Source organism: Pongo abelii, chromosome 13, assembly GCF_028885655.2.
Source record: "Pongo abelii isolate AG06213 chromosome 13, NHGRI_mPonAbe1-v2.0_pri, whole genome shotgun sequence".
NCBI lineage: Eukaryota > Metazoa > Chordata > Mammalia > Primates > Hominidae > Pongo > Pongo abelii.
Window position 1 is genome coordinate 100,502,941 of NC_071998.2, and position 27,298 is coordinate 100,530,238.

The following is a 27,298-nucleotide window of genomic DNA, read 5'->3' on the forward strand; positions in this document are numbered from 1 at the left end:
AAGAAAGGGGCAGGATGAGGGATGCAAGAAGATGGTGAGGGTGGGATGGAGCCAATGACTAGGGGGGGAAGGAGCAGAAGAGGTTTGTCCCTGAGGCAGGACGGGGAAGACACCATGAAGGAGCCAGTGTGGGACTGACCACACCCTGGTTCTTAGGGAGGAAGGGGCAGAGACAGAGAAATGTGAGACACAGACTGACCATCAGGCAGACAAACAAGTATTCACCCTCCAGAAAACACATGCTTCTGAACTGTAAAGGCAGCAGGCATCAGAAAGAAACACTCCCATGAAAGAAACACTCCCGCACGAAGCTCTCCCTAAACCCTAGAAAATTACAAAGACCTCCCCGCCTCCTGCCTGTGAAAAGGGGCAAAGTCCTGCTCTCAAATTGCAGTGTGATGGAACAGGGGCCCTGTTTTGGGTGCTTCTCAAGGTCAGGAGACCCTAGTGCTCTTTCTGTTCCTCTCCTAGTGCTCGGAACACAGGACCAGGCACACAGGGAGTACTCAACTGAAATGCTGAGTGAATGAAGAATAAAACCTCTTGGCAAGGTACCAAGAGGATCACCCGAGCTGACTGGGTGAGTTACTCTAAAAGAGCAAGGAATTTACTCAGAAATCTGGAAGCTCAGGTGCAAAGAGAAGGCGAGTTAAATGGTTCTCAGCATCTGCAAGATCAGAGCTTCTGAGAATGTGCTGTGCACATGAATCAGCTGGGGTCCTGTTGAATGCAGAGTATGATTCGGCAGGCCTGTGTGGGTCTGAGATTCTGCATTCCGACCAGCTCTCAGGTGCTGCAGCTGCTGGCCTGTGGCCATAGCTGGAATAGCACGGCGCTAGAGGAACGCATACCACTTCACCCAGAGGGCACGGTTTCTTCTGAATAAAATTTCTGGAGAAATTTCCCACATGGCTCCTTACATAAGGGTCCTTGAGTAACAGAAAGAAGACTGTCTTCCAATACACATTTTTATGACGTGGAGACAGTCACCACAGGAAACAGCTCATCTGGGGCTGTAATAAATGCCAAGGGCACAAGATCAAGGTGGCAGAGGGGATACGGTTCAGGTATGGTGCTTTCTGAGCTCACAGTCTCTTTCCTGCTGGAACAACAGATCATGAATCTGTCTAGGCTTCCCCTACAGATATCAGACACCTAATTGGCAAGAAAGCACTTGCTAAACCTCAGTCAATTCATCCCTGAATTCTCTGAGGAGAATTTCTCATTGACAGATGCCCCACAGGGGCACCTACCACATAGTCCTGCTCACAGATGACAGTTACCAAACTTGTCAAAGTAAATATGTTTGAGTTCTTGGGGTACAGATAAATATGGTGTGATGTTGCTCATGTGATATGGACACATGATGTGGAAGTGGCAGAGGGGGCATCCCATTGTGAAAACTTAGGAGTTTGTATCCTGGGGCCCCATCCAGTTTCATCTAACCATTTGTCCGTCTGTCCGTCGGTCCGTCCACCCGTCCGTCCATCCATCCATCCATCCATCCATCCATCCATCCATCCATCCATCCATCCATCCAAGTAGTCACTGAATGTCTATTAAATGCCAAATAACCATGTCAGGTTTTAAGGAAGGAGAGGTGAATAGGGCACTATCCCTGCCCTCAAAGAATTCATAGTCCAAAGGAGAAGAAATACAATTAACCAAGTAATAATATTATCATGCTACAGTGGAGATGCTCAGATGTCTAGGGTACTGTGTGAGGCCAGGAGAGGCTTCCTGGAGCAAGTGCACTTGAGCTTGAGTTTGAAAGATGAATTAATAGGAGTTTGAACAGGTAGTCTAGTGGGAAAAAGAGGGCATTCTGGCAAAACACTGAAAATAACAAACACACAAACAAAAGCAGTAGCACAGGTAAAGGCAGGAAATGTTGAAAAAGCAGAGAAAAGGTATTTAAGCAGGAAGTGACATTCTTGGATGTGTATTTCAGAATGATAAATTTGCTATTCTTCTGAAGCATGGTGTGGAAGGAGGTGACACCAAAGATGGGAACGGTTTGGATACAACTGAGCTAGACTGTGCAAGAGACGATGGTGGCTGCATGGGGGCAATGCAGTGGGGATGGCGGAGGAGTCAAATGCAAGAGATGTCTGGGAGGTAGAATCAACACGATGAGAAATGGCATAGGGACAGTGAAAGAAAAGGAGGAGTGAGGGACGACTGATGTTTCAAATAGGTGCAAACTGGGTAGTACTGAAACAATGGCCCCCCACCACCAAGACACAGGAACAGCCATGGGCTGGACACCAACATGAGGAGCTGAGATTGGATCATATTGGGTTTCAGGTATTTGAGAGACATCCACACGCAAGTGGACTCAAACAAGAAGGCAAGGTTCAAGGAAAAGGGACACAAACACTCTGAACAAAACCCTGTCCCTGCCTGGTGTCCTCCGAGGGGGACATGTGGAATGGTATGCAGATCCTTCCTCCACATTCAGATCTGGTGCCACCCTCTAGAAGGCTCATTTGCACTTGGAGAATGGTGGTTATGAGGGTGATGGGTGGAAAGTGACTACATTGGAATTGTCTATCTTAAGGAACAGTAACCAAGGCTGGCAGGTGGAACTGGAAACAGACACCATCTGTATTGTCCTGAGAGTTCAAGGCAGGAACCTTGATGCTGGGTCAGCATCAAGGAGGCTTCCAGCACAGCTTGGGAAGAACAGTGGGCACCTGGTCTGTCTAACGACAGAGCACACTGCTGCACTGTAGGGGACTCTCCATTGCTGGCAGGATGCTCAGGCCTGGGGGAATTCCTACACTGCTGCCAAAGCTAAAGAAGGAGATCCCCTAGGTTCCTTCCAATGAACAGAAGTTTTGTTTTTTTTTTTTTTAGACAGGGTCTCACTCCAATGCCCAGCCTGGAGTGCAGGGGTGCAACCACAGCTCACTGCAGCCTCGACCTCCTGGGCTCAAGTGATTCTCTCACCTCAACCTCCCAAGCAGCCAGGACAACAGGCAGACAACATCGTGCCCACCTAATTTTTGTATTTTTCTGTAGAAATGGGGTTTTGCCATGTTGCCCAGGCTGGTTTTGAACTCCTGGGATCAAGCAATCTGACCAGCATGGCCTCCCAAAGTATTGGGATTATAGGCGTGAGCCACCATGCCTGGCCAGCACAGAATTTTTGAAATAAAAAGCAATGGCTGCCCCAAATCGCATGGAAGAAGGCAGGCTCTAAGGAAAGAGGCAAACAGCAAAGTTATGCAGGCATGAAGCCCCATCCACTCGGAGGGTGCCATGCTGGTGACCCATCAAGACAACTGTGATAAAATAGCAACCAGAAAGTTTTTCTAATACAACTCTAAACTGCTCTACAATGTGTTTCTCCCAGTTTCTGTTCTGCATGTCTCTTTCTTTAGGGAACATTCTCTCCCTTTTATCTGGGTGGAGAGTGGTAGGTTTTTCATTTCTGCCACGAAGGAAACTTACTTCTCTGCAGAATTTGGTCTTCACTCGGAAGCAGGGAAAGGAACACACAATGGCTGATAGAACCTTGGGAGCAACAAAAGAGTGCAGCCTACTTGGGCACAAAGCAAACTGCCAAGCATTCACATAACTATAATCATAAACTTTGCTGTGCTGCTATAAATACGGAACAAACCAGCAAGTGACTCATCCGCGAAGATGGCACTCAGGCAGCCTGAGCTGCGCCACTCTGGGTTTACAGCCAAATCTAACCGCTCTTTTTCTTTCTTTCTCTCTTTCTTCTTTTTTAAACGAGTACAGAACATCGCACTTAATTCTTCTTCTTAAAAGGAACCCTCCTCACTGTCTGTGATATTATTCATCCAATTTCTCTGACAGAATGCTTCTTTTTGCCTCTTAACACAAACCTGCTGTATAAAACATGTCAAACATTTCGTAAACATTTTGCAAATACTCACATAAACTAACCAACAGGTTTTTTTTTTTTTCTTTTTTTCTCTCACCAGGTACAGACCAGTCTGTACTTCTTACTTGGAGCAATGGGGGTCCCCAGACCCTCAGGAGGGCCAGCCTCCTCTGAAGATCCAGCACAAAGTGGCTTCCCACCAGCAGGAAGAGGTCTCCCACCTAACAGAGGTGGCGGGGGCTGCTTTTCTGGCTGTTCATCCCACTTGCAGAGCACAGTCACTAACTTGACCTCGACATGTCTATTCGTCAGTGCACCTGCCAAACCCCGCAAGGAAGCCTGCCTTTGAACCACTGTTATTTGCTGAAAGACAAAAAGTGCCCCAAGATGACACATTTTACAAGGTCTCAAGGAGGGGTTTCAAGAAGAATCATTGTGCAATGTATAGGGCCAGAAATCACTTACATCAAACAGTGCTTGAAGGAGTGAATTTTAAATCTTATTTAATTTTAATGAACTGGAATGTAAATAGTCCTATGGAGCTGGTGGGCTGCTGTATTGGACTGTGAAGGTCTAGATGCTCCGTGATGGGACTGCAGACCACAGGAGGAAAATCTGATGTAGGACACGTACTGTTCCCTAAGCCCCCCTTTTCCTTTCACCAAAGCGACAGAGCCCTGGATTGTGGCAGCGTAGGCTGATAATGTGCTATTTGCCCAGCTGGCCTGGAGGCCCCTGAAACAACTTCTCTGATTTGCTCTGGTGTTCCCCTCAATGACCAGCCAAGGATGTATAAAGTGTGCCGCTGGACTTGGGAATGAATGCAAGCCCTCTACAGCGTCCACATGTCATTGGACAGAATGCATCCCTCCCCACCTGGCACTGATTGCATAAAGAGACAGAGGGTGCTGGGCTGTGAGGGCGCTCAGAGGCTACCCACTTGCCCCATGCCACAGATGAGCAGCTGGGTGAGTGGTGTGGAGCGCCCAGACTGCAAGCAAGGTGATGATTCCAAACCTACTCCACATGAATTCTGCGTGAAAAATGCACTTTTCACTTGTAGATGTTCTAGGGGTTCACCCTTTAAATGAATGATGGAATAAACATGTTAGTCTAGATGAGTGCTGCTGACAACACTTTCTGCAGTGATGGGAATGGGCTGTATCTGTGCTGGCCAAGATGGAGGCTGCCACTCCTGTGTGGCTGTCAAGCACTTCAAATGAGGCTCGTGTAACTGAGGAACTGAATGCTTACATTTTTATTATTTTAATTAATTTAAATCTGAATAGACACCTAGGGCTGGTGGCTGCTGTACTGGACATGGAAGGTTTAGATGCTGTACAATTCTGTGATGGGACTGCAAACCACCACAGGAAGCTCTGACGTGGCAGGCGTGAGTGGGCTTTCCAGAGCCCTCCAATGCTTCCCTAAACCATTTTCTCCTTTTGCCAAAGCCGCAGAGCCCCACTGCAGACTCAAAATGGCTCTACTCACACATGCCTGCATTCCTGCCTTGTATTTCTAGATGTGCTTGTGGTTTGAAAAGCTACAAAGTCACACAAAGGAACTCACAATCATCCACTGTAGCCCTGACAAAGGGGCAGCAGGCTGCAAGTTGGAACAAGAGATAGCAACCATTTAGCAAAAGCATCATCCAAGCTCAGGCCACAAGGAAACAATGACCACAGGGATTATTTAACCAGAGGTGTTAAGAACACAGATAAATGGGAAACCATGTTTGCTGTGGGCAAGGACAGAGGAGAGGTAGCAGCCTCACACATAAATGGGAAGGAGATTTGCAATTCACCTGCAAATGCCTGGAGTACAACCAGGGTGCATTTGATGCTTTCAGCCTACTAGCTACAGTGGTAAAAAATTTATAGATTAACTAATGTGCCTGCTTGCTAATCCTCAGCTGTTAGGGGGGCCATTATCTTTCTATATTTTAGACATAGTATGGGGCTTAACAGAATAGATACCCAATGACTATGGTTGATTTCCTAACAGTTGATCCTTTACTATCATGCTTTAACCTAATTTAGAATCTATGTCTTACCTACTTAAAAAAATGATTTGCGAGTTTACCCCAAAACGTACAGATATGTAACTATAAATCCATTAAAATAAGAAAAAAAAGACCCATATAGCAAAGGCAAAGGAGGAAGAGAAGGTACTATACAAGAAATCTGGGCTGAGGGAAGTGAATACAATTGAGCCTAATGTGCAGTTCTGAACTCCCTGGTAACCAAAGCAAAAAGGGAAACAAATGGGTTAAATATATCTTATTGAATAACAAAAGCACGCAACCAGTCTTTCAGGACAGACATTTTTTCTGGCCTTGAGCTATAAGGGAACTCTGTCACATTAAAAAAGGGGGGTGGGGGGGGTAAGACATAAAAATTTAACAAAAATTTCTCAAAGAAAATTAGAGATGTTCTAACATGTTTGTTTCTTTATACTAACTATTAATTGAAAACAAAACCCCTTACAACCCTGTTGTTCGGAGAAGGCTTTTAGAAGCAAGCATATTTCCAATGATTTGAAATCATGTGATGGTAAAACTTTAATAATCTAGATAAATCAGAGTTAGCATGGCCCTAGAGTCTGTACCTCTAGAATATGGAATGATTAAACTGGGCTTTGCTTGTGAGCTGGAGAGGAGATTAATTCAAGAGACTAACAAGTACTCAGCGAGTAGAAAGTCTTTGTCATGGACAAAAAGAAGTACAAACTCTAGACCCCAGGCACATAGACTGTCTTCCGGGTGAAAAGGTAGAGTCTGATTTATGTTCTTATCCTGGCAGAAGGCACCCTTGGGAGCTGGCTGCAGGCACCGGCTCTTGGTTCCTCTCAAATGGCAACCTGGACCTGAGCAAATTCCGCAACAGCCAAAAAGCAAATACCCAGAAATAAAACAACACAAGTTTCTTACTCTTGGTGCGGGCTTCGGTTCTGAGAAACTTCAGAATCACTGTCTTGGGGGGCCAGAGAGCCCTTGTACGTGTAAAATACATCTTCTGTTTCCGTGATGTAGGTCATTTCATTTGCAAGGTTATCTGCAGAAGAGTGGCGTGGCTTTCGGATTTCGTGCCGGAGCCGAGGACTTCGCCTGGGTGGGAAAAACGTTGAGTGCAAAGTGTTCAAAGCGAATTCCACTTAAAAATTTTATTAGACACCAGTGAACCTCATGTCCTGACCTTTCTAAGGATGCCTTCCTTGGCGGAGGCTGACATTCAGAGCCGGTTAACTCATTACTACCCCAGCAGAAGGCACCAAGGGTGACACAAATCCCTAACACTCTCAGTCAAGTGGTGGCTCCCAGAACAGTAGCCTCAGCTGTATAAACAGGCAGAATTAGATGGGTTTACGCCCTTTGGGAAGTGATGGGTATTGACTTAAGGGTAAGTTATTCTTCCAGGAGGACTCAAGCTCTCAAGACATAAATAGGCCATATGGACTGCTATTCAGAGAATTTTTCTGATTAATTTGAACAATGCAAACAAAAGGTTTAGAAGCCAAACTACATTTCTCAGCAGAACTCCAACCTTATTTCAATGACATCCCTTCATGTGAATTTCACTTGATCCAAGAGACAATGTTTGCTTTTTAAGATATATCCCTTATTAAACACGTTTATATGCATTAGATGGGCATATAAACACTGGCCTGTCCTCCAACAGCAGCAGTAGGCATGTGACCTTGGGCAAAGCATGTCACCTCTCTGGGTCTCAGCTGTACTTACCTGCTCCTGAGAATGAATCCAATGAGGCCGTGTTCTCAGGGCATCCAGTGTGGCACCTGGGCGTCAGCTCCTGCAGCAGGGGATCCCAGGCTGCCAAGCTTTCTAAGTTCTATTTTCCCTCACAGTTTTTCCATCGTCCCTTTCTTTGTTAGCCATTTCTCCTCAGGACTGTCAGGGCCTCCATGATTTGCAATCCCCCTGGGCCTGGATAATCAATAATGCTGTGTCCAAAGCAGAAGTAAAAAGGCTCTTGTGACTCCTCAGGAGAGGACCTATAAATAGCCACAGGAGCTCCGGGCCACGAGTGTGGCAACATCTAACCCCGCTGTTCCCCTGGATCCAGTCCTGGGCTCTCTGGGCCCCTGGCATTGCTGCCAATGAGATTTTCAGATAAATTAAGCTGCTGTGTTATAGCATAAATTTACCTCTTTAGAATGAGGTATCTAAATGTTGGAAACCAAGAAGCAAATCTATTCAGTTATGTCATGATTTCTAACACTAAATACTGTCACTGTCCCTTCCCAGAGCATTATGCCCCCAGTGAAGGGTCCTTCCCTAACAGGCCCAGCACAGCATCTCCTTTGTCTGCCTGTCTCCCAGTTTCTCTTAGGCTTAGCAGATCCTGGCTCAGGTATTTACAGCCACACACTCTTACTCCAGTGTGGAGCTGGGGGCAATGTTTCCCTGCTAGGTTTCCCCTCTGGCCCCTAGCCTTTTTGGAGGTATTCACAAAAATGGTGTGATGTCTTTGGGGACCATTATAGTAAGATAATGATAATTCCACCTGACTCTTTTAAAAGCTTACTACGTACTTGTACATTATTATTTCATTTGTGGTAGTTTTTGTCATCTTTTTAGAGATGGGGAAACTGAGGCTACAGAGGTAAAGAAACTTATTAACAGAAGGGCCAAAACCTGAGTTTAGGTCTTTCTGCTACAAACCCAGTGCCCTTCCCACTTTACCAAACGACCACCTATTTCTTTTTAAGCTGAGTCCATCCTCTTAAGTTGGCTGGCTACTTACTGATGCGCATTTGCTTCTGCTGCTGAAGGTCACACATCCTTACATCATTTACATCACGTACCTGCGTTAGTTTTCTCTAAAGTTTATTTTGTGGGATATTAATGGAAAACATGAATTAAGTAAAGCTAACTGTACTTCTTTATCATTGGACGTCTCAGAGTGTTTAATATGCTAATATGTGCTGTGATTCCAAAGGAGGCCTTTCAGCAGGCTCGAGTTTCCCAAATCATTTAGATCTAATAAGTTTTTTTAAAAAGAGCATCTCAGCATTATACACAATGGAAAACATTTAGCTAGACTTGTGTACTTCATGAAAACAGTTACTTCCGCCAAGAGCCTAAAATGCAAATGTAAACTCTGACTGTAGGTCATCTATCTTTAGGAGTTTATAAGTTGAGTTTTTATTTTTAAAAGAGATAAAGTGTCACTGTTGGGTAGTACAAAAAAAAAAAAGGAGGACATACCAGTTGGGAGTAATGGGAGGGGAACGAGAAGGCAGACTCTTGGTTTCTAAGTGCTCCACTGATAAGGATCTCCGCATGGCTGGGTTCCACACCATCCCGCCAATCACCTTTTTGCAATATTGGTTATTTACCGACCTGAAAAACCAGATGCAGGTTCACTTTCTACACTGATGTTCAACAGGAAAGAAATTACTGCATGTGTGAAACAGTCTACACATGCTTCTTGTCTGAAGGATGGCAGGTTAATGCCAAGGTTATGGGGAGTAGAGGAAGAGAGCTCAAAAGCGATTCCTGTCTGTCCTGGAATTTCCTTATGTGATTTCTTCTCTTCGGGTGAAAATCCTTTCTTGCCCTCACTACTCAAGCAACAAAGCTGTTTCCAGAATATAATCAAACCTAACCAGATTAGAAGGAATTCCAGGATCACACAGAAATACAGCTCAAGTGATTTTAAGGAATTCTTATTTTATTCACATTGGCCTAAGTAAAAATATTAACCATCTTTTCAGGTACTCTTCATCATCCTAGTCGGCAGGAGCTGTCACTACAAATCACTGGTAAATCTTTGAGAGAGAATCTGAAAATACGCTTAGAAAGTAGTTTCAGACTGGGCACAGTGGCTCATGTCTGTAATCCCAGCAGTTTGGGAGGCTGAGGCGGGTGGATAACTTGAGGTCAGGAGTTCAAGACCAGCCTGGCCAACATGGCAAAACCCTATCTCTACTAAAAATACAAAAATTAGCCAGGTGTAGTGGCGCATGCCTATAATTCCAGCTACTTGGGAGGCTGAGGCATGAGAACCCCTTGAATCCCTGAGACAGAGGGTGCAGTGAGCCAAGATCGCACCACTGCACTCCAGTGTGGGGAACATAGTAAGACTCTGTCTCCAAAAAAAAAAAAAAAAAAAAAAATTACAGTTTCAGGCTATGTTCTTTGAAATGTGCTACCCTGAAGGTTACTTTTGAATTTTATTTATACCTAGAGAATTTAAATCTTAGCTATCTAGACCCCTCAGAGAATGAATTATTTGAGAGAATAGAGCATGAAGCCTGTCACCCTGTCAAAGTGTGACAACTTTGGTTCTGACATCTCTAAATTTTAAACTAGGTTTTAATGTCTTATGAAAACATTCTACATATTTCCTTGTGGCATGACACCAACCAACCAACAAAAACAGAACAAAGAACAAACGAAAGAACATAAACAATACGAATCGCCCTGTAGCACATCTTGTACTAATTCACATTAAGAAATGCTGTTGTCACCCTAATCAAAATGCTCACAACAGCATCATTGGGAGACTCTTTCCTCTGAGGCAGGCCTACATCAGAAACCACACTGGCAGTGATGAAGAGCACAGGATCAAAACAAGGGGAGCAAACTGCCCGACTCCAAGGTTTAATGTGTCATGGGTTATTAATAGGGACTCTCTGAAAAAAAAAGTGTTCCATTGTCCCATAAGCTTGGAAAATAACCCAACAAATTTCTTTTTATGTGGAAACTTTCAGAAGGCCCAATAAGCAGATGTGTATCTGTATATCTAGGGGCTGGGCAAGTCATGTGACCCTTCTAAACCTCAGTGTCCTCATCTGTAAAATGGAGGTAATGAGACTTGAAATTCACCAGTATGCTGAAGCTGGCACAGGTAGTAAAAGAACTGCTGACTTGTCCTCCCAAGCCATCCTCCCAACCCAAATGATCCCCTGTGGCAGATTAAAGATGACTGCAAGTTCTTTGAGTCTTGCATCTGGGTTGGCTTGTGACTGCTTTCAGCAAAAGAGTCGCTGTGCCAGTGCCAGGTCTCACCCTTAAGGCGGCTGAATGGTTCTGCCTTTGGCTCCTGGAACCCTGAGTGTCCATGTAAGAAATTCAACCACCCTCCTGGAGCATCCAGATGGGGATGCTAAGGAGTCCAGGTGAGTCCAGCCTTCCAACCATTCCATCAAGACACCAGGTATGCAAGAGAAGTTATCTTGGATCCTCTGGCCACATTCACTGAGAAATCCCTATCTACACCACACAGAGCAGAAGAGGCATCTGGCCAAGCCCTTCTGGGATTCCTGACTCACAAAATCATGAGATATAATCGAATGGGTGTTGCTTTCAGTCACCAAAATAGGGGTATTTCCTTGTGCCACAATACAAGACCAGAACCCAGCCCTGCTGGCATTGGATGCATGCAGATGACAAAGCTTTGCAGATGAAGAAATAGAAGCAACAAATTAAAGCTCAAGTGACAGAGGCAGGATTTGAACCCAGGCAGCTCAGCAACAGAGGGCATGCTTTCAATTGCCTCCCCATTCCTTCTCTCATTTGGCCTGAGGATCAGGTCCAATTTAAGTCAATGATATAATCCAGTAAGTTATTTTCACGGCTTTTTCAACAGTAGATCTACTGAATGTATAAAAATACTAAACAGTATTATAAGAGCTAAAAACTTAATATATTCGCTCTTGGTTCATCAGAAGCTGAGAGATAGCATTTAGCACCACAAATAGTATCACTGATACTAACAGAAATTAGCTACTTATTCAGTCTACAAGTTCCCTAATGATTATCAATGTATTAGGAAAGTAACTGGAACAGTCTGATGCAGCTCCACATATCAGATAGATAATGGCTCAGACATGGGTCTCATTTAGTCAGTAATGGCCACATCAACAACAAATCACGAAAACAATTTTGAAAAACCAACAAATGATTTAGAAATTATGGCCTGGCGTGCTGGCTCACGCCTGTAATCCCAGCACTTTGGGAGGCCGAGACAGGCAGATCACCTGAGGTCAGGAGTTCGAGAGCAGCCTGCCCAATGTGGTGAAACCCTGTCTCTACTAAAAATGCAAAAATCAGCTGGGCGTGGTGGTGGGCGCCTGTAATCCCAGCTACTCGGGAGGCTGAGGTAGGAGAATTACTTGAACCCAGGAGACAGAGGTTGCAGTGAGCAGAGATCACTCCAGCCTGGGCGACAGAGTGAGACTCCGTCTCAAAAAAAAAAAAAAAAGAGAATAGGCTGGACACGGTGGCTCATGCCTGTAATCCCAGAACTTTGGGAGGCCAAGGTGGGTGGATCACCTGAGGTCAAGAGTTCGAGACCAGGCTGGCCAACATGGTGAAACCCTGTCTCTACTAAAACAAAAAAATTAGCCAGGCGTGGTGGTGTGCTCCTACTTGGGAGGCTGAGGCAAGAGAATCGCTTGAACTTGGGAGGCGGAGGTTGCAGTGAGCCAAGATGGCACCACTGCATTCCAGCTTGGGTGACAGAGTAAGACTCCATCTCAAAAAAAAAAAAAAAAAAAAAAAAGAAAGAAAAAAGAAATTATAAGAATAAATTGACAATTTATGCTACCTCATACTTAGAGGGTAGTCTTAGAACAAAGAAAACAAAAATACAAACTGCATGGTTATTTCATTTAGAGAATAAATTTATCTTAATTAGAATTTTAAAATGTATATATGAATTATATATATAAATGTACATCCATTTCTTTTACTGTACGTCATTTTATTTAGAGAATAAATTTTAATCTAAATTAGAATTTAAAAATTTATATATTATATATATATTTATATATAAATATATATAAATTTACATCCATTTCTTTTCCTGTACTAGTCATTAAATATTTTGAATATCATTCCTGTGGATAATAGTACCTACCTCAAAGGAGAGTTGTAAGAGTCAAATATAATTATGTGCCCAGCACAAAGTACGTGCTCAGTAATTATTAACTGTGATTACTACTGTTATTTTGTAATTATTATAGGCAATATATACCAAAGTCACTTGACTCTGGAAATGTTTTTCTATTCCTTCATTCATTTTTATAGAGCATCTTATGGAATTAATGTTCTGTGGGAGAGGCTGGCATAGTGGCATCAGACTGGGATAGCCCAGTATGCTGGCACCAGGAGACACACAGAGCCATTGCTCCATTTCCTTTATTATGTCATGGTGCAGGGTACAGCTGCCATTCTGACTGCTTGGAAGCGCTGAGTTCAGCAGAGTTGAGAGGAGAGAAACAAACGCTGGGAACACGAGATACCCCTTAGACACTGCTGACTCCAGGAGACTTTTAGTTATGGTTCAGAGATCCAATGCCTGGAGCCCCTGGGCTATGGGTTTCCTCCTCTGCCTAACAATGTCCTCTATTCACTGATGACCAGGATGTATTTACATCTCAGCCTAGAGTGGACACAGTCTTTACAGCACACTCACTTTTTGGTGTTCCGGGAGCCCATAGTCCAGTACTGAGACAGAACATTCTTTTCCTGAGGTAGTAGCTTCTTAGCCTGAAAGAACGTATGGTGCTCAACACAGGATTTCCACAGGTTTTTGCAAGATCGGTAATTCAGCATGTTGAAGGCCACAATATGTTCCCTGGATTCAGCCTGGGAGGAAAAACAGTCAAGATTTCACCCACACAGACAGAGGAGCAGGGACTTGCAAGCATTTAACCCACATTGGCGAAATGAGGTAAGATGCAACAGACAGCAGAAAACTGGTTTCAAAATGCCTTGGCCACAAACCAGTGTACCGGAATATTCAAGAGCACGATTTGTTAACCGTCTTTATGAACATGGTAATAAAGATGACCAGAATCTATTCTTTATCATCATCTGCGCTCCTTCACGAATGCTTTTATTTCAAATCTGTTTACATTTCTAGGCTGAATATATTTGGAGCAACCAGATAAAAACCGTCTGATACACTCCTTTTAAATTTTAACTCTGGGAACATCTCTCTCCTGAAGGAATACTCTTTCATCTATCAGACAACAGCAAGTTTATAACCCTTTGGGTTTTTCTCTATTTGCTTTCCACAAAGCACAGAGTTGAATCCAGTGCTCATACGTAATAATCATTTTAATCATTTGCTTTGCCTGCATTCTGCATGAGTTCAGGTTTTCTGTTTTCATGTTAAATTGCCATCTTATGCATTTTTGTGCCACCCTGAATCTTGCACTGAGGGGTCAGGAGATCCAGATTCCAGTCCTAGCTGCTCTGAGCTTTTGTGTCCTCATTCCTAAGAGTTCATGGTTCTGTGAGGCCATTTTAAGCACATATTACCTCTGAAAAATTGGGAAATGGACACAGTGACAGTAACTGAAAATCATGCAGCATAAAAAGATAAGGGTGTAGTGTTGTGGAAAGACTTTGCAGGTGTCTCGGATTTGTAATGATCTGGTTCAAATTCCAGCTCCCCCGACTCACTAGCTGTGGGAGCCTCAGTTTCCTCTCCTCTAAGTTCTATATATCTGTATGAATGAGCAAACGGAGTTATCACAGTGCTATGGACTTTGCTTATGAGATATATACACCTACCAAGCCATCGTGCAGTTTCAACACATCATGGGAGAGAACTGACCTTGCTGACATTCACTGCTACTTTGCGGTGAGCTCTCTGCCAGGTGCTTTGACCAATGCTCTTTTATTTAATCTTCACAATTCCCTAAGAAGTGGGCATTATAGCATTTCTGGAAACAAGGGAACCTGGGCTAGGGAACGTTAAGTAACCTGTCTAGCTGGTAAGTGGAAGAGCCAGGATCTGAAACCACTGTCTCTGACTCCAAAGCAAGTTAATCCTCCAACCAGCTAAGCAGAATTATACAATTACTGGATCCTCTAGACTCTGGCTCCACAATGGCACGCTCTTTCTTCCCTGTTATATACATAGCAAACTGCCTTCAGCCCTTAAAGAACTAAAAGCTGAAGTAACTTAAAAACACAAGAAACGGGGCAAAGTGGTGCATATTTCTAGTCCCAGCTACTTGGGAGGCTGAGGCAGGAGGATCCTCTGAGCCCAGTTTGGGCAACATAGCGAGACCCTGTCTCTAATCACACACATACATACGCACGAAACAAAGCAAGCACAGACATAACTACTCACCTGTTTCTGTCGCTGATGTATAAAGAACTTTTTCCTTTTGAAAGAAATTTTGAGAATGTTCACCCTTCAAAAAATAAAACACAAACAAAGCACATCAGGGATCAGCCAGGTTGAAGCTGATGCCTCTCAATGCATGTCCTTTATTCCATGATCCCGATGAGTGGGGGCTCTTGGCTGCCTAGAGTTTACTTCTCTGTAGAAATGATGGCAGCCCCATTGCTGCAGGCTAATACCAAGTAGCTGACTGAAGCTGACTGCATAAGGGCCACTGGATTATGATGTAGCTTTTAAATAACAAGAAACACGGGCCATGCGCTCTCTTTGCTATAAGCTGCTTTTGTGGCACTGCAGCTCTGTGTGAGCTGGTATATACATGGGGAAGACAGCTGAGAGCAGCATGGAGCAGCTGAAAGAGGACAGACCTGGTCCGAACCCCAGCTCCATTACTTAACAGCCACGTGTCAAGTAGCCTACTTAACATTTGCAAGATAACAGAATTTAGTCACCATTAACTGAACATTTTTTAGATACTAGGCTGCTACTAAGAGCTTTATAAACATCCCCTCAACGAAGCCCTGCAACAATCCTGAAAAGCACATATTGTTATACCCAGTTCTCAGATGAGGAAACTGAGGCTCAGAGACATCACCAAAGTGCTCAAGATCATTCCACTAGAAATTCCTGGAGCCAGGACCTGTACCCTGGTCTCAGCTGACTCTGAAGCCTGTGCTCCTAAGCTCTCCACTATGAAGTCTTCCCAACAGCGGTGAAAACACTGCCCTTCTCAGAGAGCTGCCTTGTGAGGATTCAAGCAGAGTAGGAATGTCAAGTCCCTACCTTGTCACACAGTAGGCCTGCAATGCTTGTTCCTTTAATTAAAAACATAACTTTTAAAATAAATTTACAGTTGACCCTTGATCAACAAAGGTTTGAACTATGTGGGGTCCACTATCTGGGGGATTCTTTTTAACCAAACATGGATGGAAAACAGTATTTGCAGGATGCGAAACCCACATATACAAAGGGCTGGCTTTTCACATACACGAGTTTTGCGGAGCCAACTGTGTGACAAGTCTGTGTAGATTTCGGTAACTACAAGTGGTCTTGGAACCAATCCCCCAAGTACACCAACGGTTGACTATCATTCATTTATGCAAAACTTCTGTAATCCATACAAAGCGTGCATATTTTCCTGCTGGAATCTTTACTTCTGAAACACTTTGGGGAAATGAAGGAATTTTACTATTCTCTAGGATCATATAAAGACCTTAGTAGAGCATTCTAGAATGGAGAGGCTGTGTAGGTAAAACGAAAGTTGAACTATTCATGGGACATTCCCCCAGATGGATCAGCAATATACCTCTATTACATATCAGATATTACCTAATACACATCTATTTTCAACAATCTGTTGGTAGATGTAACTGTGAAGTAAATTTTTTTTGGGTGACTGCAGGTTAATAGTCTAAGGATGAGAAGGGTGTTTGGGCTCACCCCTTCTGGAGATACTCTTTCTAGTGTGTGTTACTGCTCTGCCATCTCCCTGAAGTCTGGGGAGTCTCCTCACGATTCTCCTGTGCCAACTGGCAGATGCAAAAATTCCTGTTTTGCAGAACAAGTTGGAAGAATCAACTCCTCTTTTGAGTTCTTATCTTGCCTTGTTTGGCCCATGGGAATCTGTGGACCTCTTACTCCCCCCACCCCTGGCTTCATATACAGGGGTAGGAGGGCCTGGCAGGCCTCCTATGGTTCCTAGGGCCCCAGCTCAGCATCCCTTCCCATGCTGACCCCAATTTCCCCACCTGACAGCTCTCTCCCTGAGCTGTCAAATCTGATTATGCACAGACATGAACTCTGTCCTTTCCAGGCTTGGGGCCTCAGGGGGACTCCCTACTGCCCTTCAATCATTCATAAGAAAAAAAAAAAAAAAAAAAACGCACTGAGAGCCTAGGATGTATAAAGTCCTATGCCAGGCCCTGGGGACAGAGGGAAGAGGACATGGAGCCACTGCCATCCAGAGGCTTATAATCGAGTGAGGGAGACAGGTACCACATAAAGAATGATGCATAGAAGTAAATCAATCACTGTAACTGTGAGCACTGCATGCAGGAATGCCTAGAGTCTCATAAGAGCACTAAGAACTGAGCCTATAGGCTCCTATGGCCTGTGAAGCCCTCCATGACCTGGCCCCTCTCCTGCTGTTCCCCATGCCCATAGCCAGCTCCAGCCTGGCCTGCCCCACTCCTCCTCCCTCACTAGCTGGATTCTCTCTTATCTCTGGACCTACACACCCTGCCCCTTCTTATCTAGAATTTTCCTTGGGCCAAAGCTCAGCTGGTGTTCAGATCCTGGTGAGTGCCTTCCCCTGCATGCTCAGGGCCCTTCTTATGTCCTGCCCCTCCTGGGCACTTGCCCATGCACCTTCCTTGTCACCCTGGGGTCACCATCTGGCGCTGGTCTCCCCGCTGGTCTCTGAGGTTTGCACTGGAGGCAGGGGCCAGGCCTCGACAGGAGCTGTCTTGATGTTGAAGGGTGAGGGAGGCTTCAGCAGGTCTGTGGGTGAGCCCAGGGGTTGGAGAGTCCCTGCAGGCTCTGCCAAAAAGGCTTCTGTTCACAAACCTGCTTCTCCTGACCAAGTCTCCCACTTCTGTCTCCTGCAGTGACCTTGTGGGACCCACATCTTTTCCACAATGTGAGGGTCCAGCCCTTGTCTGTGGGCCCTTAGGAGGTTTGGTCACAGTTAGGCTGGACCCAAGGGGCTTTAGGCCTGTGGCACCTGGAGGAAGTCCCCCAGCATCTGGAGGGGCTGGGCGCAGAAAAATCAGCCGTGTTCCCATTGTGCCCTCTGCTTAGCCTGATCTTAGTCCTCAGTGGGCCAGAGAGCTGCCTGGGCACACCCCAGCCCACCAAGCAGGCTGGAGTTTCTTGCTTCCTCTGAGGGGCTTCTAACAGAGACGAGGTGAATGAAAGATGGAGAGAAGATCCTGCTACCTGTTACACTGATTTCAGTGTCAAATTGAACAGGGCTGTCACATTTTTTAGTTCTGGAAAACAGATATATTGAAACTTAACTGAATAGCATCTATTAAGTATGTATGCTACTTAAGCGTTTTCCTACAAATACCATTTTTAGTGTTGAAACAAAAGTCCAGGCTCTGGAGCTAGACTCTGATGTGAGTTTCAACTACTCTGATTATGAGCTGTGTCACTCTGGACAGGTTCTTACTTAACTTCTTTGTACCTCTGTTTCCTCCTCTGTGAAACTGGGGATAATAACCCATATAGTGCCTATTTGGAGTTTAAAGGAGATAAATCAAAGAAAATACACAGTAATAGGACTTGGACACAGTAAGCATGCAATAAGAATTACTGCTATTAATAACAATAATTTTGTTATATATAATTATATATTTATGTGTAATATATATTATTCTATTATATATAATATAGAGTATATTATATAACAATAGAGTATTATATTATTAACTCATTAATATTATATATATTATTATATAATACTCCATAATTTTACTTAAGTTACTTACAGGTTTTTTTCCTGTCATAAATAATGCTGTGATGAACACCTTTGTGTTTCAGGTAATGAAATTCTATGTTCCCAAGTTGGGGAGCAGATTTAGATGTCAAAGGTCAAACTCTGTGTGGCACATACCTGGCACCAAATCTTCTCTTATCCCCATTCCCTAACTTCCTTCCTTGCTGCCACTGTTTTGCCAAAACTCCATGTTTTTTCCCCGTTTGTCCTTTTCCATCTGCATCTCCTGCCGTCTACGGCACTCACTCTCCTCTACCTTCCTGGCGATGCGTGCTACCCCCATTCCTTGCACCATCACGTTATCATTATGTAGATGGTATTATTTTGGTGGTGTTTCCCCTAAGAAAGCTCCCTGTTGCCTGGCACATTAAACTTAAATTTCTCTCCAAAATTCAGTTCCACTCACGAGTAATGCGGGACAGGCTGGCCTACAGGTCTCTTCCCACCAGGCCCATGAGCCCAGAGGGCAAGCGCTCAGTTGTACACGTCTTTGGATCCCTTTAGAGTTTAGAACAGAGCTGGACACTTGGTAAAGGTTCAGTTAATAACCGAGGAACAGAACTGAAACGATGGTTCCTGCCCAGAGAAAGCTCTTCTCTGAATTCTGACCAATGCGTTGCCCAGGAAAAATTCCTTAATGCCAAGGCCTGCCTGTGCCATTTTATCCACCAGGTTTCCAGAGTATCCCAAACCACAGGGTGAGTTGGGGGAGGGGAATGCTAATGAAAACTAAACTCAAATTTTCCTAAGTACCAAATCTGGATCAAATTTAGAGGTCAGAGGTTAAAACTTGGGGGGCACTCTCTATCCTTTCTTTAGAAATAAACGTTTAGAACGGGAGGTAACATTACTTTTGTTCGGCATATTTTTAAAGCATGATTCACAAAATAATGAGAACTGTTTGCACTTACCAAGGATAGAAACTTGTGCAAATGTATTTTCGGTACACAGCAACGCCCGCGGAAGCAATTCCAATCATTAGGTCTAAATTGTGCAGATCCTGTAAAAAGGAAGATCTCAGATCCACAGCTTGTTACAGTCATGCTTATGCCCTCTGGTGACTTTAAAGCACCCACGCTGTTATAAATAGTAATATGTATAGGCTCCAAACGGGAAAATGCCACTGAAAACCCCACTTAACAGATACTTAAGATCCAAGTACTAAGTACCAAATTCTTCTAAAGTGAACACAGCCTGTCAAGCAACATGTGGGTGCCACTGGTCTAGAAAGTTACCAAATAAGCCCACTCATTCCACGGAGTCATTTACATGAACACTCAAGCTTTAAATTTTCAACAATCAGCACTAAATCAGAAAGGCCTCACCCCTTTGCAAAGCTTTTGCAAATTTCAATTTCCATTACTGTAAAGGCTTTAGCTATTTTGAAATGATGATGAAAATGTATACATGTAGAACTGCTGACTCTAAATCTACTTAAGAAATAACTGTTGGCTGGGTGAGGTGGCTCACGCCTATAATCGCAGCACTTTACGAGGCCAAAGAGGGTGGATCCCTTGAGCCCAGGAGTTTGAGGCCAACCTGGGCAACATGGCGAAACCATGTCTCTACAAAACAATACAAAAAATTAGGTGGGTGTGGTAGCGTACGCCTGCAGTCCCAGCTACTCAGGAGGCTGAGGTGGGAGGACTGCTTAAGCCTGGGAAGTTGAGGCTGTTTTGAGGCTACAGTGAGCCGTGATTTTGCCACCATGCTCCAGCCTAGGCAGCAGAGGGAGACCCTGTTTTAAAAACAAAACAAAACAAAAAAAAGTTGCTTCTAAATCCAGTGTATCCAACATTTATACGAGCCTAAGTGATGGGCATTGCTGTGGACAATGAGGATACAGAAGACACAGCCGCTACAAGCTGTTTTAAATGTTTGAGAACAAGGTGAGTACAAATAAAATTTAAAAATAAAATAGTTCCTCCTCTTGAGTCATTTACCTTCTTGTTTTCCCAATCAGACACTTGGTTTTTGTTTGTTTGGTTTTTCTCTGAGAGATAGGGTCTTGCTTTGATGCCCAGGCTGGAGTGCAGTGGTGCACACATGGCTCACTGCAGCCTCAACCTCCTGGGCTCAAGTGATCCTCCAACCTCAGCTTCTCAAGTAGCTGGGACTACAGGCATGTGCCACCACGCCCAGCTAATTTTTTATATTTTTGTAGAGATGGGGTCACACTATGTTGCCTAGGCTGGTCTTGAACTCCTGGGCTTAATGGATCCTCCTGCCTCGGCCTCCCAAAGTGCTGGGATTAAAGGCGTGAGCCACTGTGCCTGACCCAGATACTAGTAATTATAAAGAAGGGGCATGGTTTGAGTCAGTTACAACTGAGTGTGAACCTTCAGTCTGGCACCTACTAGCTGTATACTTTTGGGGTCCTGAGACTCAATTTTTCTTCTTGTACAATAAAGATGATAGAACCCACCTCGAAGGGTTTTTATCTGGCTGAAATGAGAGAAGATGAAAACCTAGAAGGGGGCTTGGCATATGGAGCTTCTAGAAGAGAGTTTGGCATGTGGAAGACATAAGAAACGTCCATTCCCCTTTGCCGTGGGACAAATCCTTTGTGAACCACAATGTGAACATGGAGTTAGAGAAACTGGACAAACAAAACAGTGCTGATATGGTGGAAAGTCCAGGCAGTATTCACTATCAGTATCCCACAGAAATCACACGCTTATAACAAAACCAAATTTGCTTGATGAAGGGTAGACTTGCATTTAAATATGATACTTGAGATCACAACAGAGAGAGTATGAAGCAGGTGTGACAGAACAAATTAGCAAAGGAAATCAAAACTGAGTGAACAAGGAAAACAAATGAATGGTTTGGCTGGGCCAAAGACCAGGTCTCAAATCTCCTAATCCTGTGGTCTTTCAGTATGCACCTCAACCCCTGCAGCACAGGCAGTTACTGTCCACTCAATTCCCAGGCCCAACACCACATTTCCCAGCTCCCCTTGCAGAGGGCAGAGCTCGGTGACTAGTTCTGGCCACTGTGCTCTGAGCAGGAGGAATGTATGTCTCTTCTGGGCTGAAGCATTTAAGAGCTGGTGTGTAACCCTGCAGCTTCCTGTTCCCTTGTGACAAACATGGAGGCCACATGCAAAGATGGCTATGACATGGAAGCAGCCTCGACTGCTGAGTTATTGCAATGGATGGGGTTGGGGGCTGCCCTGGAAGACTCCTGGACTCAATGCAAGCTCTGAATTACTGAAAGATAAACCTTATGATATGAAGCTATGGAGATTTAGAGGTTTTTAGTTCACGTAGAACAGCCTAGTATGACCAATCCCCCTCTGATAACTTGGGGGTCTTTGCCACGCAGGTATCATCTGGCCTCACAGCCCTTGAGGGTCATTTCACTGACAGTTCTTGGGGTGGGAGAGCACAGCTCAACTCAGGCAGACATAAAGTCCTACTTCACCAACGATTAAAGTTCTCTGAAACATTCTATCTAAGATAAAATATTATCTGCAAATGGAATAAAAATGAATGGTCAAGTCCCAAAGCTGATATTTTGTAAGATCTAACACCATTTTCCTTCCTTATTTCCTATATCACAACTTGCCTACCTCACAGGACTGTCAAGGGACTGAAGTGAAACAAAAATAAATGGAAGTGTTTCTATAAACTATGAAAATACATAGATTTAAAATTTGATCATTTACTCAATCTCTATGAGCCTCAGTTTTCTCATCTATAAAACGGGGATAACTAGAATGTCGATTTCACATGGTTTCTATGATCCCAAGGTGAGACCTTATGGTCTCATATGAAAGCATCTGGATAAAGGCTAGTATATAGTAGGTACTCAATTAATTTTTGCTTCCTTTTGGATATGATGCGGGCCAATCACAGGTAGAAAACGTATGCCACTGCTCAAAGGTCAGATGCTAATTAGACAGTGAGGGGTCATGTGCTGAAGCTACAAGTTGTGTGCTGTGTGACCTCGGTTAAGTCCCTTAGTATCAGTTTCTCCATCTGTAAAATGGGGTTAATGATAACATATGGAACTCATGGTATTATCGCAGGAAATAATCCACTGGTGCATAGAAATTGCTTGGCAGATGACAGATGTTAGTAAATCCTATTAAAGTAGCCACAACTAATTTCAAATATTTATTGATTTTCACAATCATATCACCACAATCTTTTCAAAAAAACTATCATATTTGAGTAACTAGCTCCAATTTGAGCAACACTTGAGATTAAGTAGTAGAAATCTTGGCTCCTTAAACTGTCACCTGAAAAATGAATTTATACCTATTTTTTGCCTTCCAAAACCATAATATAAAATGGTCTTACAAAAATTACCAGTTTCTAGTCCCCTAACCCCTCAAAAGGGAAAAGTCTTCAAGTACAAAAGCAAACATTTAAAAAAAAGCAACTGGACAAATGACCAACAAAAAATTCACCATTACTTAATAAACCTTCCAAATATCTTTTAAAAAGTCCTGTTATAATGAAAAAGAAATAGTTTCATCAAAGAAGTTTTCAAACTCTCAGAGATTAAAATAAAAACATAATGTTTGAGCCAAGACATAACAAGAATACATACCCTACCACTGTGCAGTTCTACTCCATAGAAGTCGAGGGTCCGCGCTATGTTGATATAGCAGGATTCTGCTTCTGATTGTTTTAGCCCACTACAGAAGAAAAGACAAAAAGCAGAGTTCATCCAATAAAGAGAGGACATTAACTCCAATTTAAAAAAATCTAGAACATTTGATACCATTTCTGTAAGGTTATTAAATGCCTTATGTTATCAATCTTAAGCAATCTAATGCTAAATTCTACTAAAGCAAGTTTTTCTTCTTATCCATTGAATGTGACTCCCTCTAACCCTCTCGTTTTTAAATTAAATAATACTTCCCCTTTAGTGGGCTCTCAATATTCAGACAGAGAAGACTGTTACCTTTCAGAATCCCTGCCCTAATTATTCCAAGTTGCTAATTAGTAGGGAATCTTTAGGTCTCTCTGCCTTTATCTCTTCTTTTGGCAGTGGCCTTCAACTTTCAAACGCCACTGGCCCCGTACTATTTTAGGACATTGACTTCTGCCCTGGGAGTAATTCTGGGAGAGAGGTTTGGCAATGCCTTCTTAGAAAGGACACTTGGTTGCCTGGCCTTTGTTTTTATGGCTTTCCCAAGAAGAGAGCAGCCCCTTGAGAGCTGGCCTTCTTCATCAGGGTGGCCTTTATTTGACATGGACTGCACAGCTGCCGCTGTAGCTTTAAGCAAAACGAGGAAGGGGAAGAGCAGCCAGAATTGGGCATATGTGTTGGAGCTGAGGCTTGCAACAAATATGCAGGGGCAACTGCAGAAGACTCGTGCTCCCCACTTGGACATAGGGCACTTTTCACGAACTGAACACAGGAGACTGGTCAGCACTGTATGTCCATATGTCTGTCTGTTTAACAAGACCTGAAGGAACAACTTGTTTTATTAAATGTGGTAAACTGCTAAGAGGTTTACCTTGGTACAGTACATTGGTGGGGCAATCAGATTTCAAAATGGGCATTTCCTTCAGGAATTTACTGATTTCAATGACATCCTGAAAAGGACGCAGCAGCTATCACCCTAAACTCTTACTGGATTTTACACTTTACAGAAATGCTAGTTATGCCAAATATATCTGCCACCATACCAGCTCAAAGGTTCAAAAACCCCCGACATCTTGAAAGAGGATTCATGCACAAAAGAAAGAGGTTGCATCAAACACAAAGGGATATGATGTCTGAAAATACCCAACCCAAGTTCCCAAAGTAGGCCACCCCAGCCCCCCTCACCTGTGCTGCTCATGCAGAGATTCGACTTTTGTTAAAAAGTCATCATTTTGATCGGGTATAAACTGACTATCGGAAAGATAGCCTGGATGATGTATGGAAGAATTATAGTCTCCAAAATGAGCTATCAAGACAGAAGAAGGGGAAAATCATAATTAGTTTTGCCTTTTTAATATGGTTTGTATTTATAAGCATCTACAGCATCATCAGAATAACATTAATTAGAAATACTCTTCTGGTAAGTTCTGCACCACATGAACTGAAGCTTCTCACTAGCTCCAGATTCCACACTTATCTGAGCCTTCACTATGGGCTAAGATACTATCACACATGATCCAATCAAATTCTCATTCTCCCCAAGGACACGGAGGGAGAAAACTGGGAGACAGTGTTTGAACCTAGGCCCTGTTCTAATCCCACACCTCTTCCATACACTGTGGTCAGCACAGCAGTTTGCACTCATGCCACTGGATAAAGAGAACCCACTGGGGGAAATGCCACAATCCATATGCCACGCACGGTGCAGGCTTTCTCTGCCATACCCCAAGGTTGCCATAACACTGGACCAATCTGCTCTAAAAACTGGGTGTAGGCAGAAGGGAGGCCAGCCGACCTGACCACTCTCCACATCCTGACCCATCCCCTGGGATTCAGGGAGGTGTGGAAGAAAGGGGACCAGGATGTGCTCAGAGGCCACAGGGACAATGGGTGGGTGGGAGTGGGGCCGAATGGTCAGGGCTCAGGCAACAGCAAAGTTCCTAGGGAGAAAGACACATTCTAAGGGGAGTCAGAAGATATGAAGAGAGATTCTGGGGCTATCAGGGGAATCACATTAGGGACCTGCAGGTGCAGAGGGAAAAGGAAGGGTGACTTCCAGACTAGCCCCTGGGCCAAATGGTACTGCTCCCTTGAGATCCTTGACTGTTGTCTGCCAATGTGAATTGAATTGTTGATGCCTATGATGTGATAGGCATTCTTGAGAGTTGTGCAGTGCTCAACCTGTACAAGTGTCCATGGCTGCCTCAAGGACTCAAACCATTTGGGTGTCCGGACCATTGAGGAAACTGGGAAAAAGGATGGCACCAGGTGAAGAGCCAAGGACCAGGCTTATGGGACCTGAGGACATCCATTTCCCTTCTCCACAAAGTTTTCCCGTTTGTCTAAAAACAGAATTGAGAAGATAATCTCTAGCTCTAATGGGGCAACCAATCTCGTATTCCATTTTCTTGACAAACAAAACAAAAAAACGCTTCTACTTCATCTTTTAAAAAAAAATTAGCCCTGATCTTTCCAAATATTTTAATGAATTTCTTCCTGCAGCTTGCTGCAATGCCAGGAATCTCCTGAGGACTCTCAATTCAACACCAAAGATTTCCAAATCAAATAACTCCTTCTCTGTTACAAGGGCAGAGTATGGGAAAGATATGGTGATACTTTGTGGCCAATCTCAGAAGGGAAGTGGGTGAGACAGGTAGCTGCTTGGGTGAATTTCACCATAAAGTTGAAAGGGCAATGCGGCCAGGCACGGTAGCTCACGCCTGTAATCCCAGCACTTTGGGAGGTCAAGGCGGGTGGATCACCTGCGGTCAGAGGTTTGAGACCAGCCTAGCCAACATGGTGAAACCCCACCTCTAGTATAAATACAAAAATTAGCCGGGTATGATGGCGCATGCCTGTAATCCCAGCTACTTGGGAGGCTGAGGCATGAGAATCGCTTGAACCTGGAAGGCAGAGGTTGCAGTGAACCGAGACTGCGCCACTGTACTCCAGCCTGGGTGACAGAGCCAGATTCTGTCTCAAAAAAGAAAAAAAAAAAAAAAAAAGGGCAGATGCAAAGGTTATGTCTCACTCAGCCTTGCTCACCTAACTGCCCTCACACCACAGGGCTGCTCTTTTGAGATCCACACCATAACGAAGGGATCTGTTTCCTTCCTACACTGTGCCTCAAGTGCTGGGAGTGGGTCAGACTCACCTTTAGGGCCCAGCACCAGGCATGGCACACTGTAGGTGCTCAGACATTTGGGTGCTCAGAACTGATCTGTATAGAGGCTGATGCAAAGTTCAATTCTGGAACGGGAAAAGGGCAGAGAGCCAAGTGACCAATGCATGCAGACTTGGTCAAGGTTAGACCAGAGGCTGTTAAGGCCAGCCAAATGTGGCCAAGTTGTGGAAAGAAATGTCAAGGCTATGTGGCCGGTGAGTTTGTGCAGGGTTAAGCGTAATCATTCACAGGAAATCATTTAAATGCCCTGACACAGCATGCCCAATGAGGAAAGTGCTAGAAACCATTAGAATCACTTCCTTCAAAGCCCTCATGTTAAGAGTGAAGAAACTGCAGTCTGGAAAGGAAAAGAGACCTTTAGGACAGGGTCAAGATCAGAACCCAGGTGATCTGAACCCCAGTTAGTGCTCCTACCACCCCACCAGCCTGCCTGCCAGGCCTGTGAGCCACTGCTGGCCATCTGATGGCAGCAATCATGTCCCCAAAGGCCAACCAAATGCTGTAAATGACTTTCCTGAGCCTCAAGGTGGAGTCCTACGAACCTTTACTCTGTTGGTTTCATTAGCTCAAGGAGAACCTGCTGGATCCCAATAAGGTTATCCATCATACCAGTTAACAGTCCCATCCCCGGTATCATTCTGCGAACACGAACAGCAAGGTTCTCTCTTTAGGCAAGTTGCTGACAAATGTTCTGAACTTCGAACACAACCAATGAGCCTCCCTGTGGGGTGGTTTTCCCTTTAAATCCTAAGCGGCTACTCTGTGCAAAGCTCTGTGCTAACCACTAGGGGGAAACAAAGTTAAACAGTGATAAACATTTGCAAAACACTGGGCAGTTTCACATCGATTTCAATGACATCATCCCACATGTTACTCATGATAACCCTGTGATATAGGCAATGCTTTTTATCCCCACTAAACAGATAAGGAAACAGACCCAAAGGGGCCTGCCACTGTTGCTCAGCTGCTAATTTGGAGGC

At 44.1% G+C, this 27,298-nt stretch overlaps 1 protein-coding gene across 4 annotated transcripts in view; it reads right to left on the reverse strand.

Moving 5' to 3' along the window:
• PTPN3 (protein tyrosine phosphatase non-receptor type 3) overlaps positions 1-27,298 on the reverse strand; it is a 120,073-nt gene that overhangs the window by 35,781 nt on the left and 56,994 nt on the right. For 3 of the 4 annotated variants that reach the window (XM_054519360.2, XM_063713846.1, NM_001373942.1), the window contains 7 exon segments: positions 24,320-24,440; positions 23,090-23,177; positions 19,441-19,529; positions 14,977-15,040; positions 13,306-13,478; positions 9,090-9,224; positions 6,792-6,968 (listed from right to left, as the gene is read on the reverse strand). In XM_054519360.2, coding sequence (XP_054375335.2) covers positions 6,792-6,968; positions 9,090-9,224; positions 13,306-13,478; positions 14,977-15,040; positions 19,441-19,529; positions 23,090-23,177; positions 24,320-24,440 — 847 coding nt within the window. 4 annotated transcript variants of the gene reach the window in all.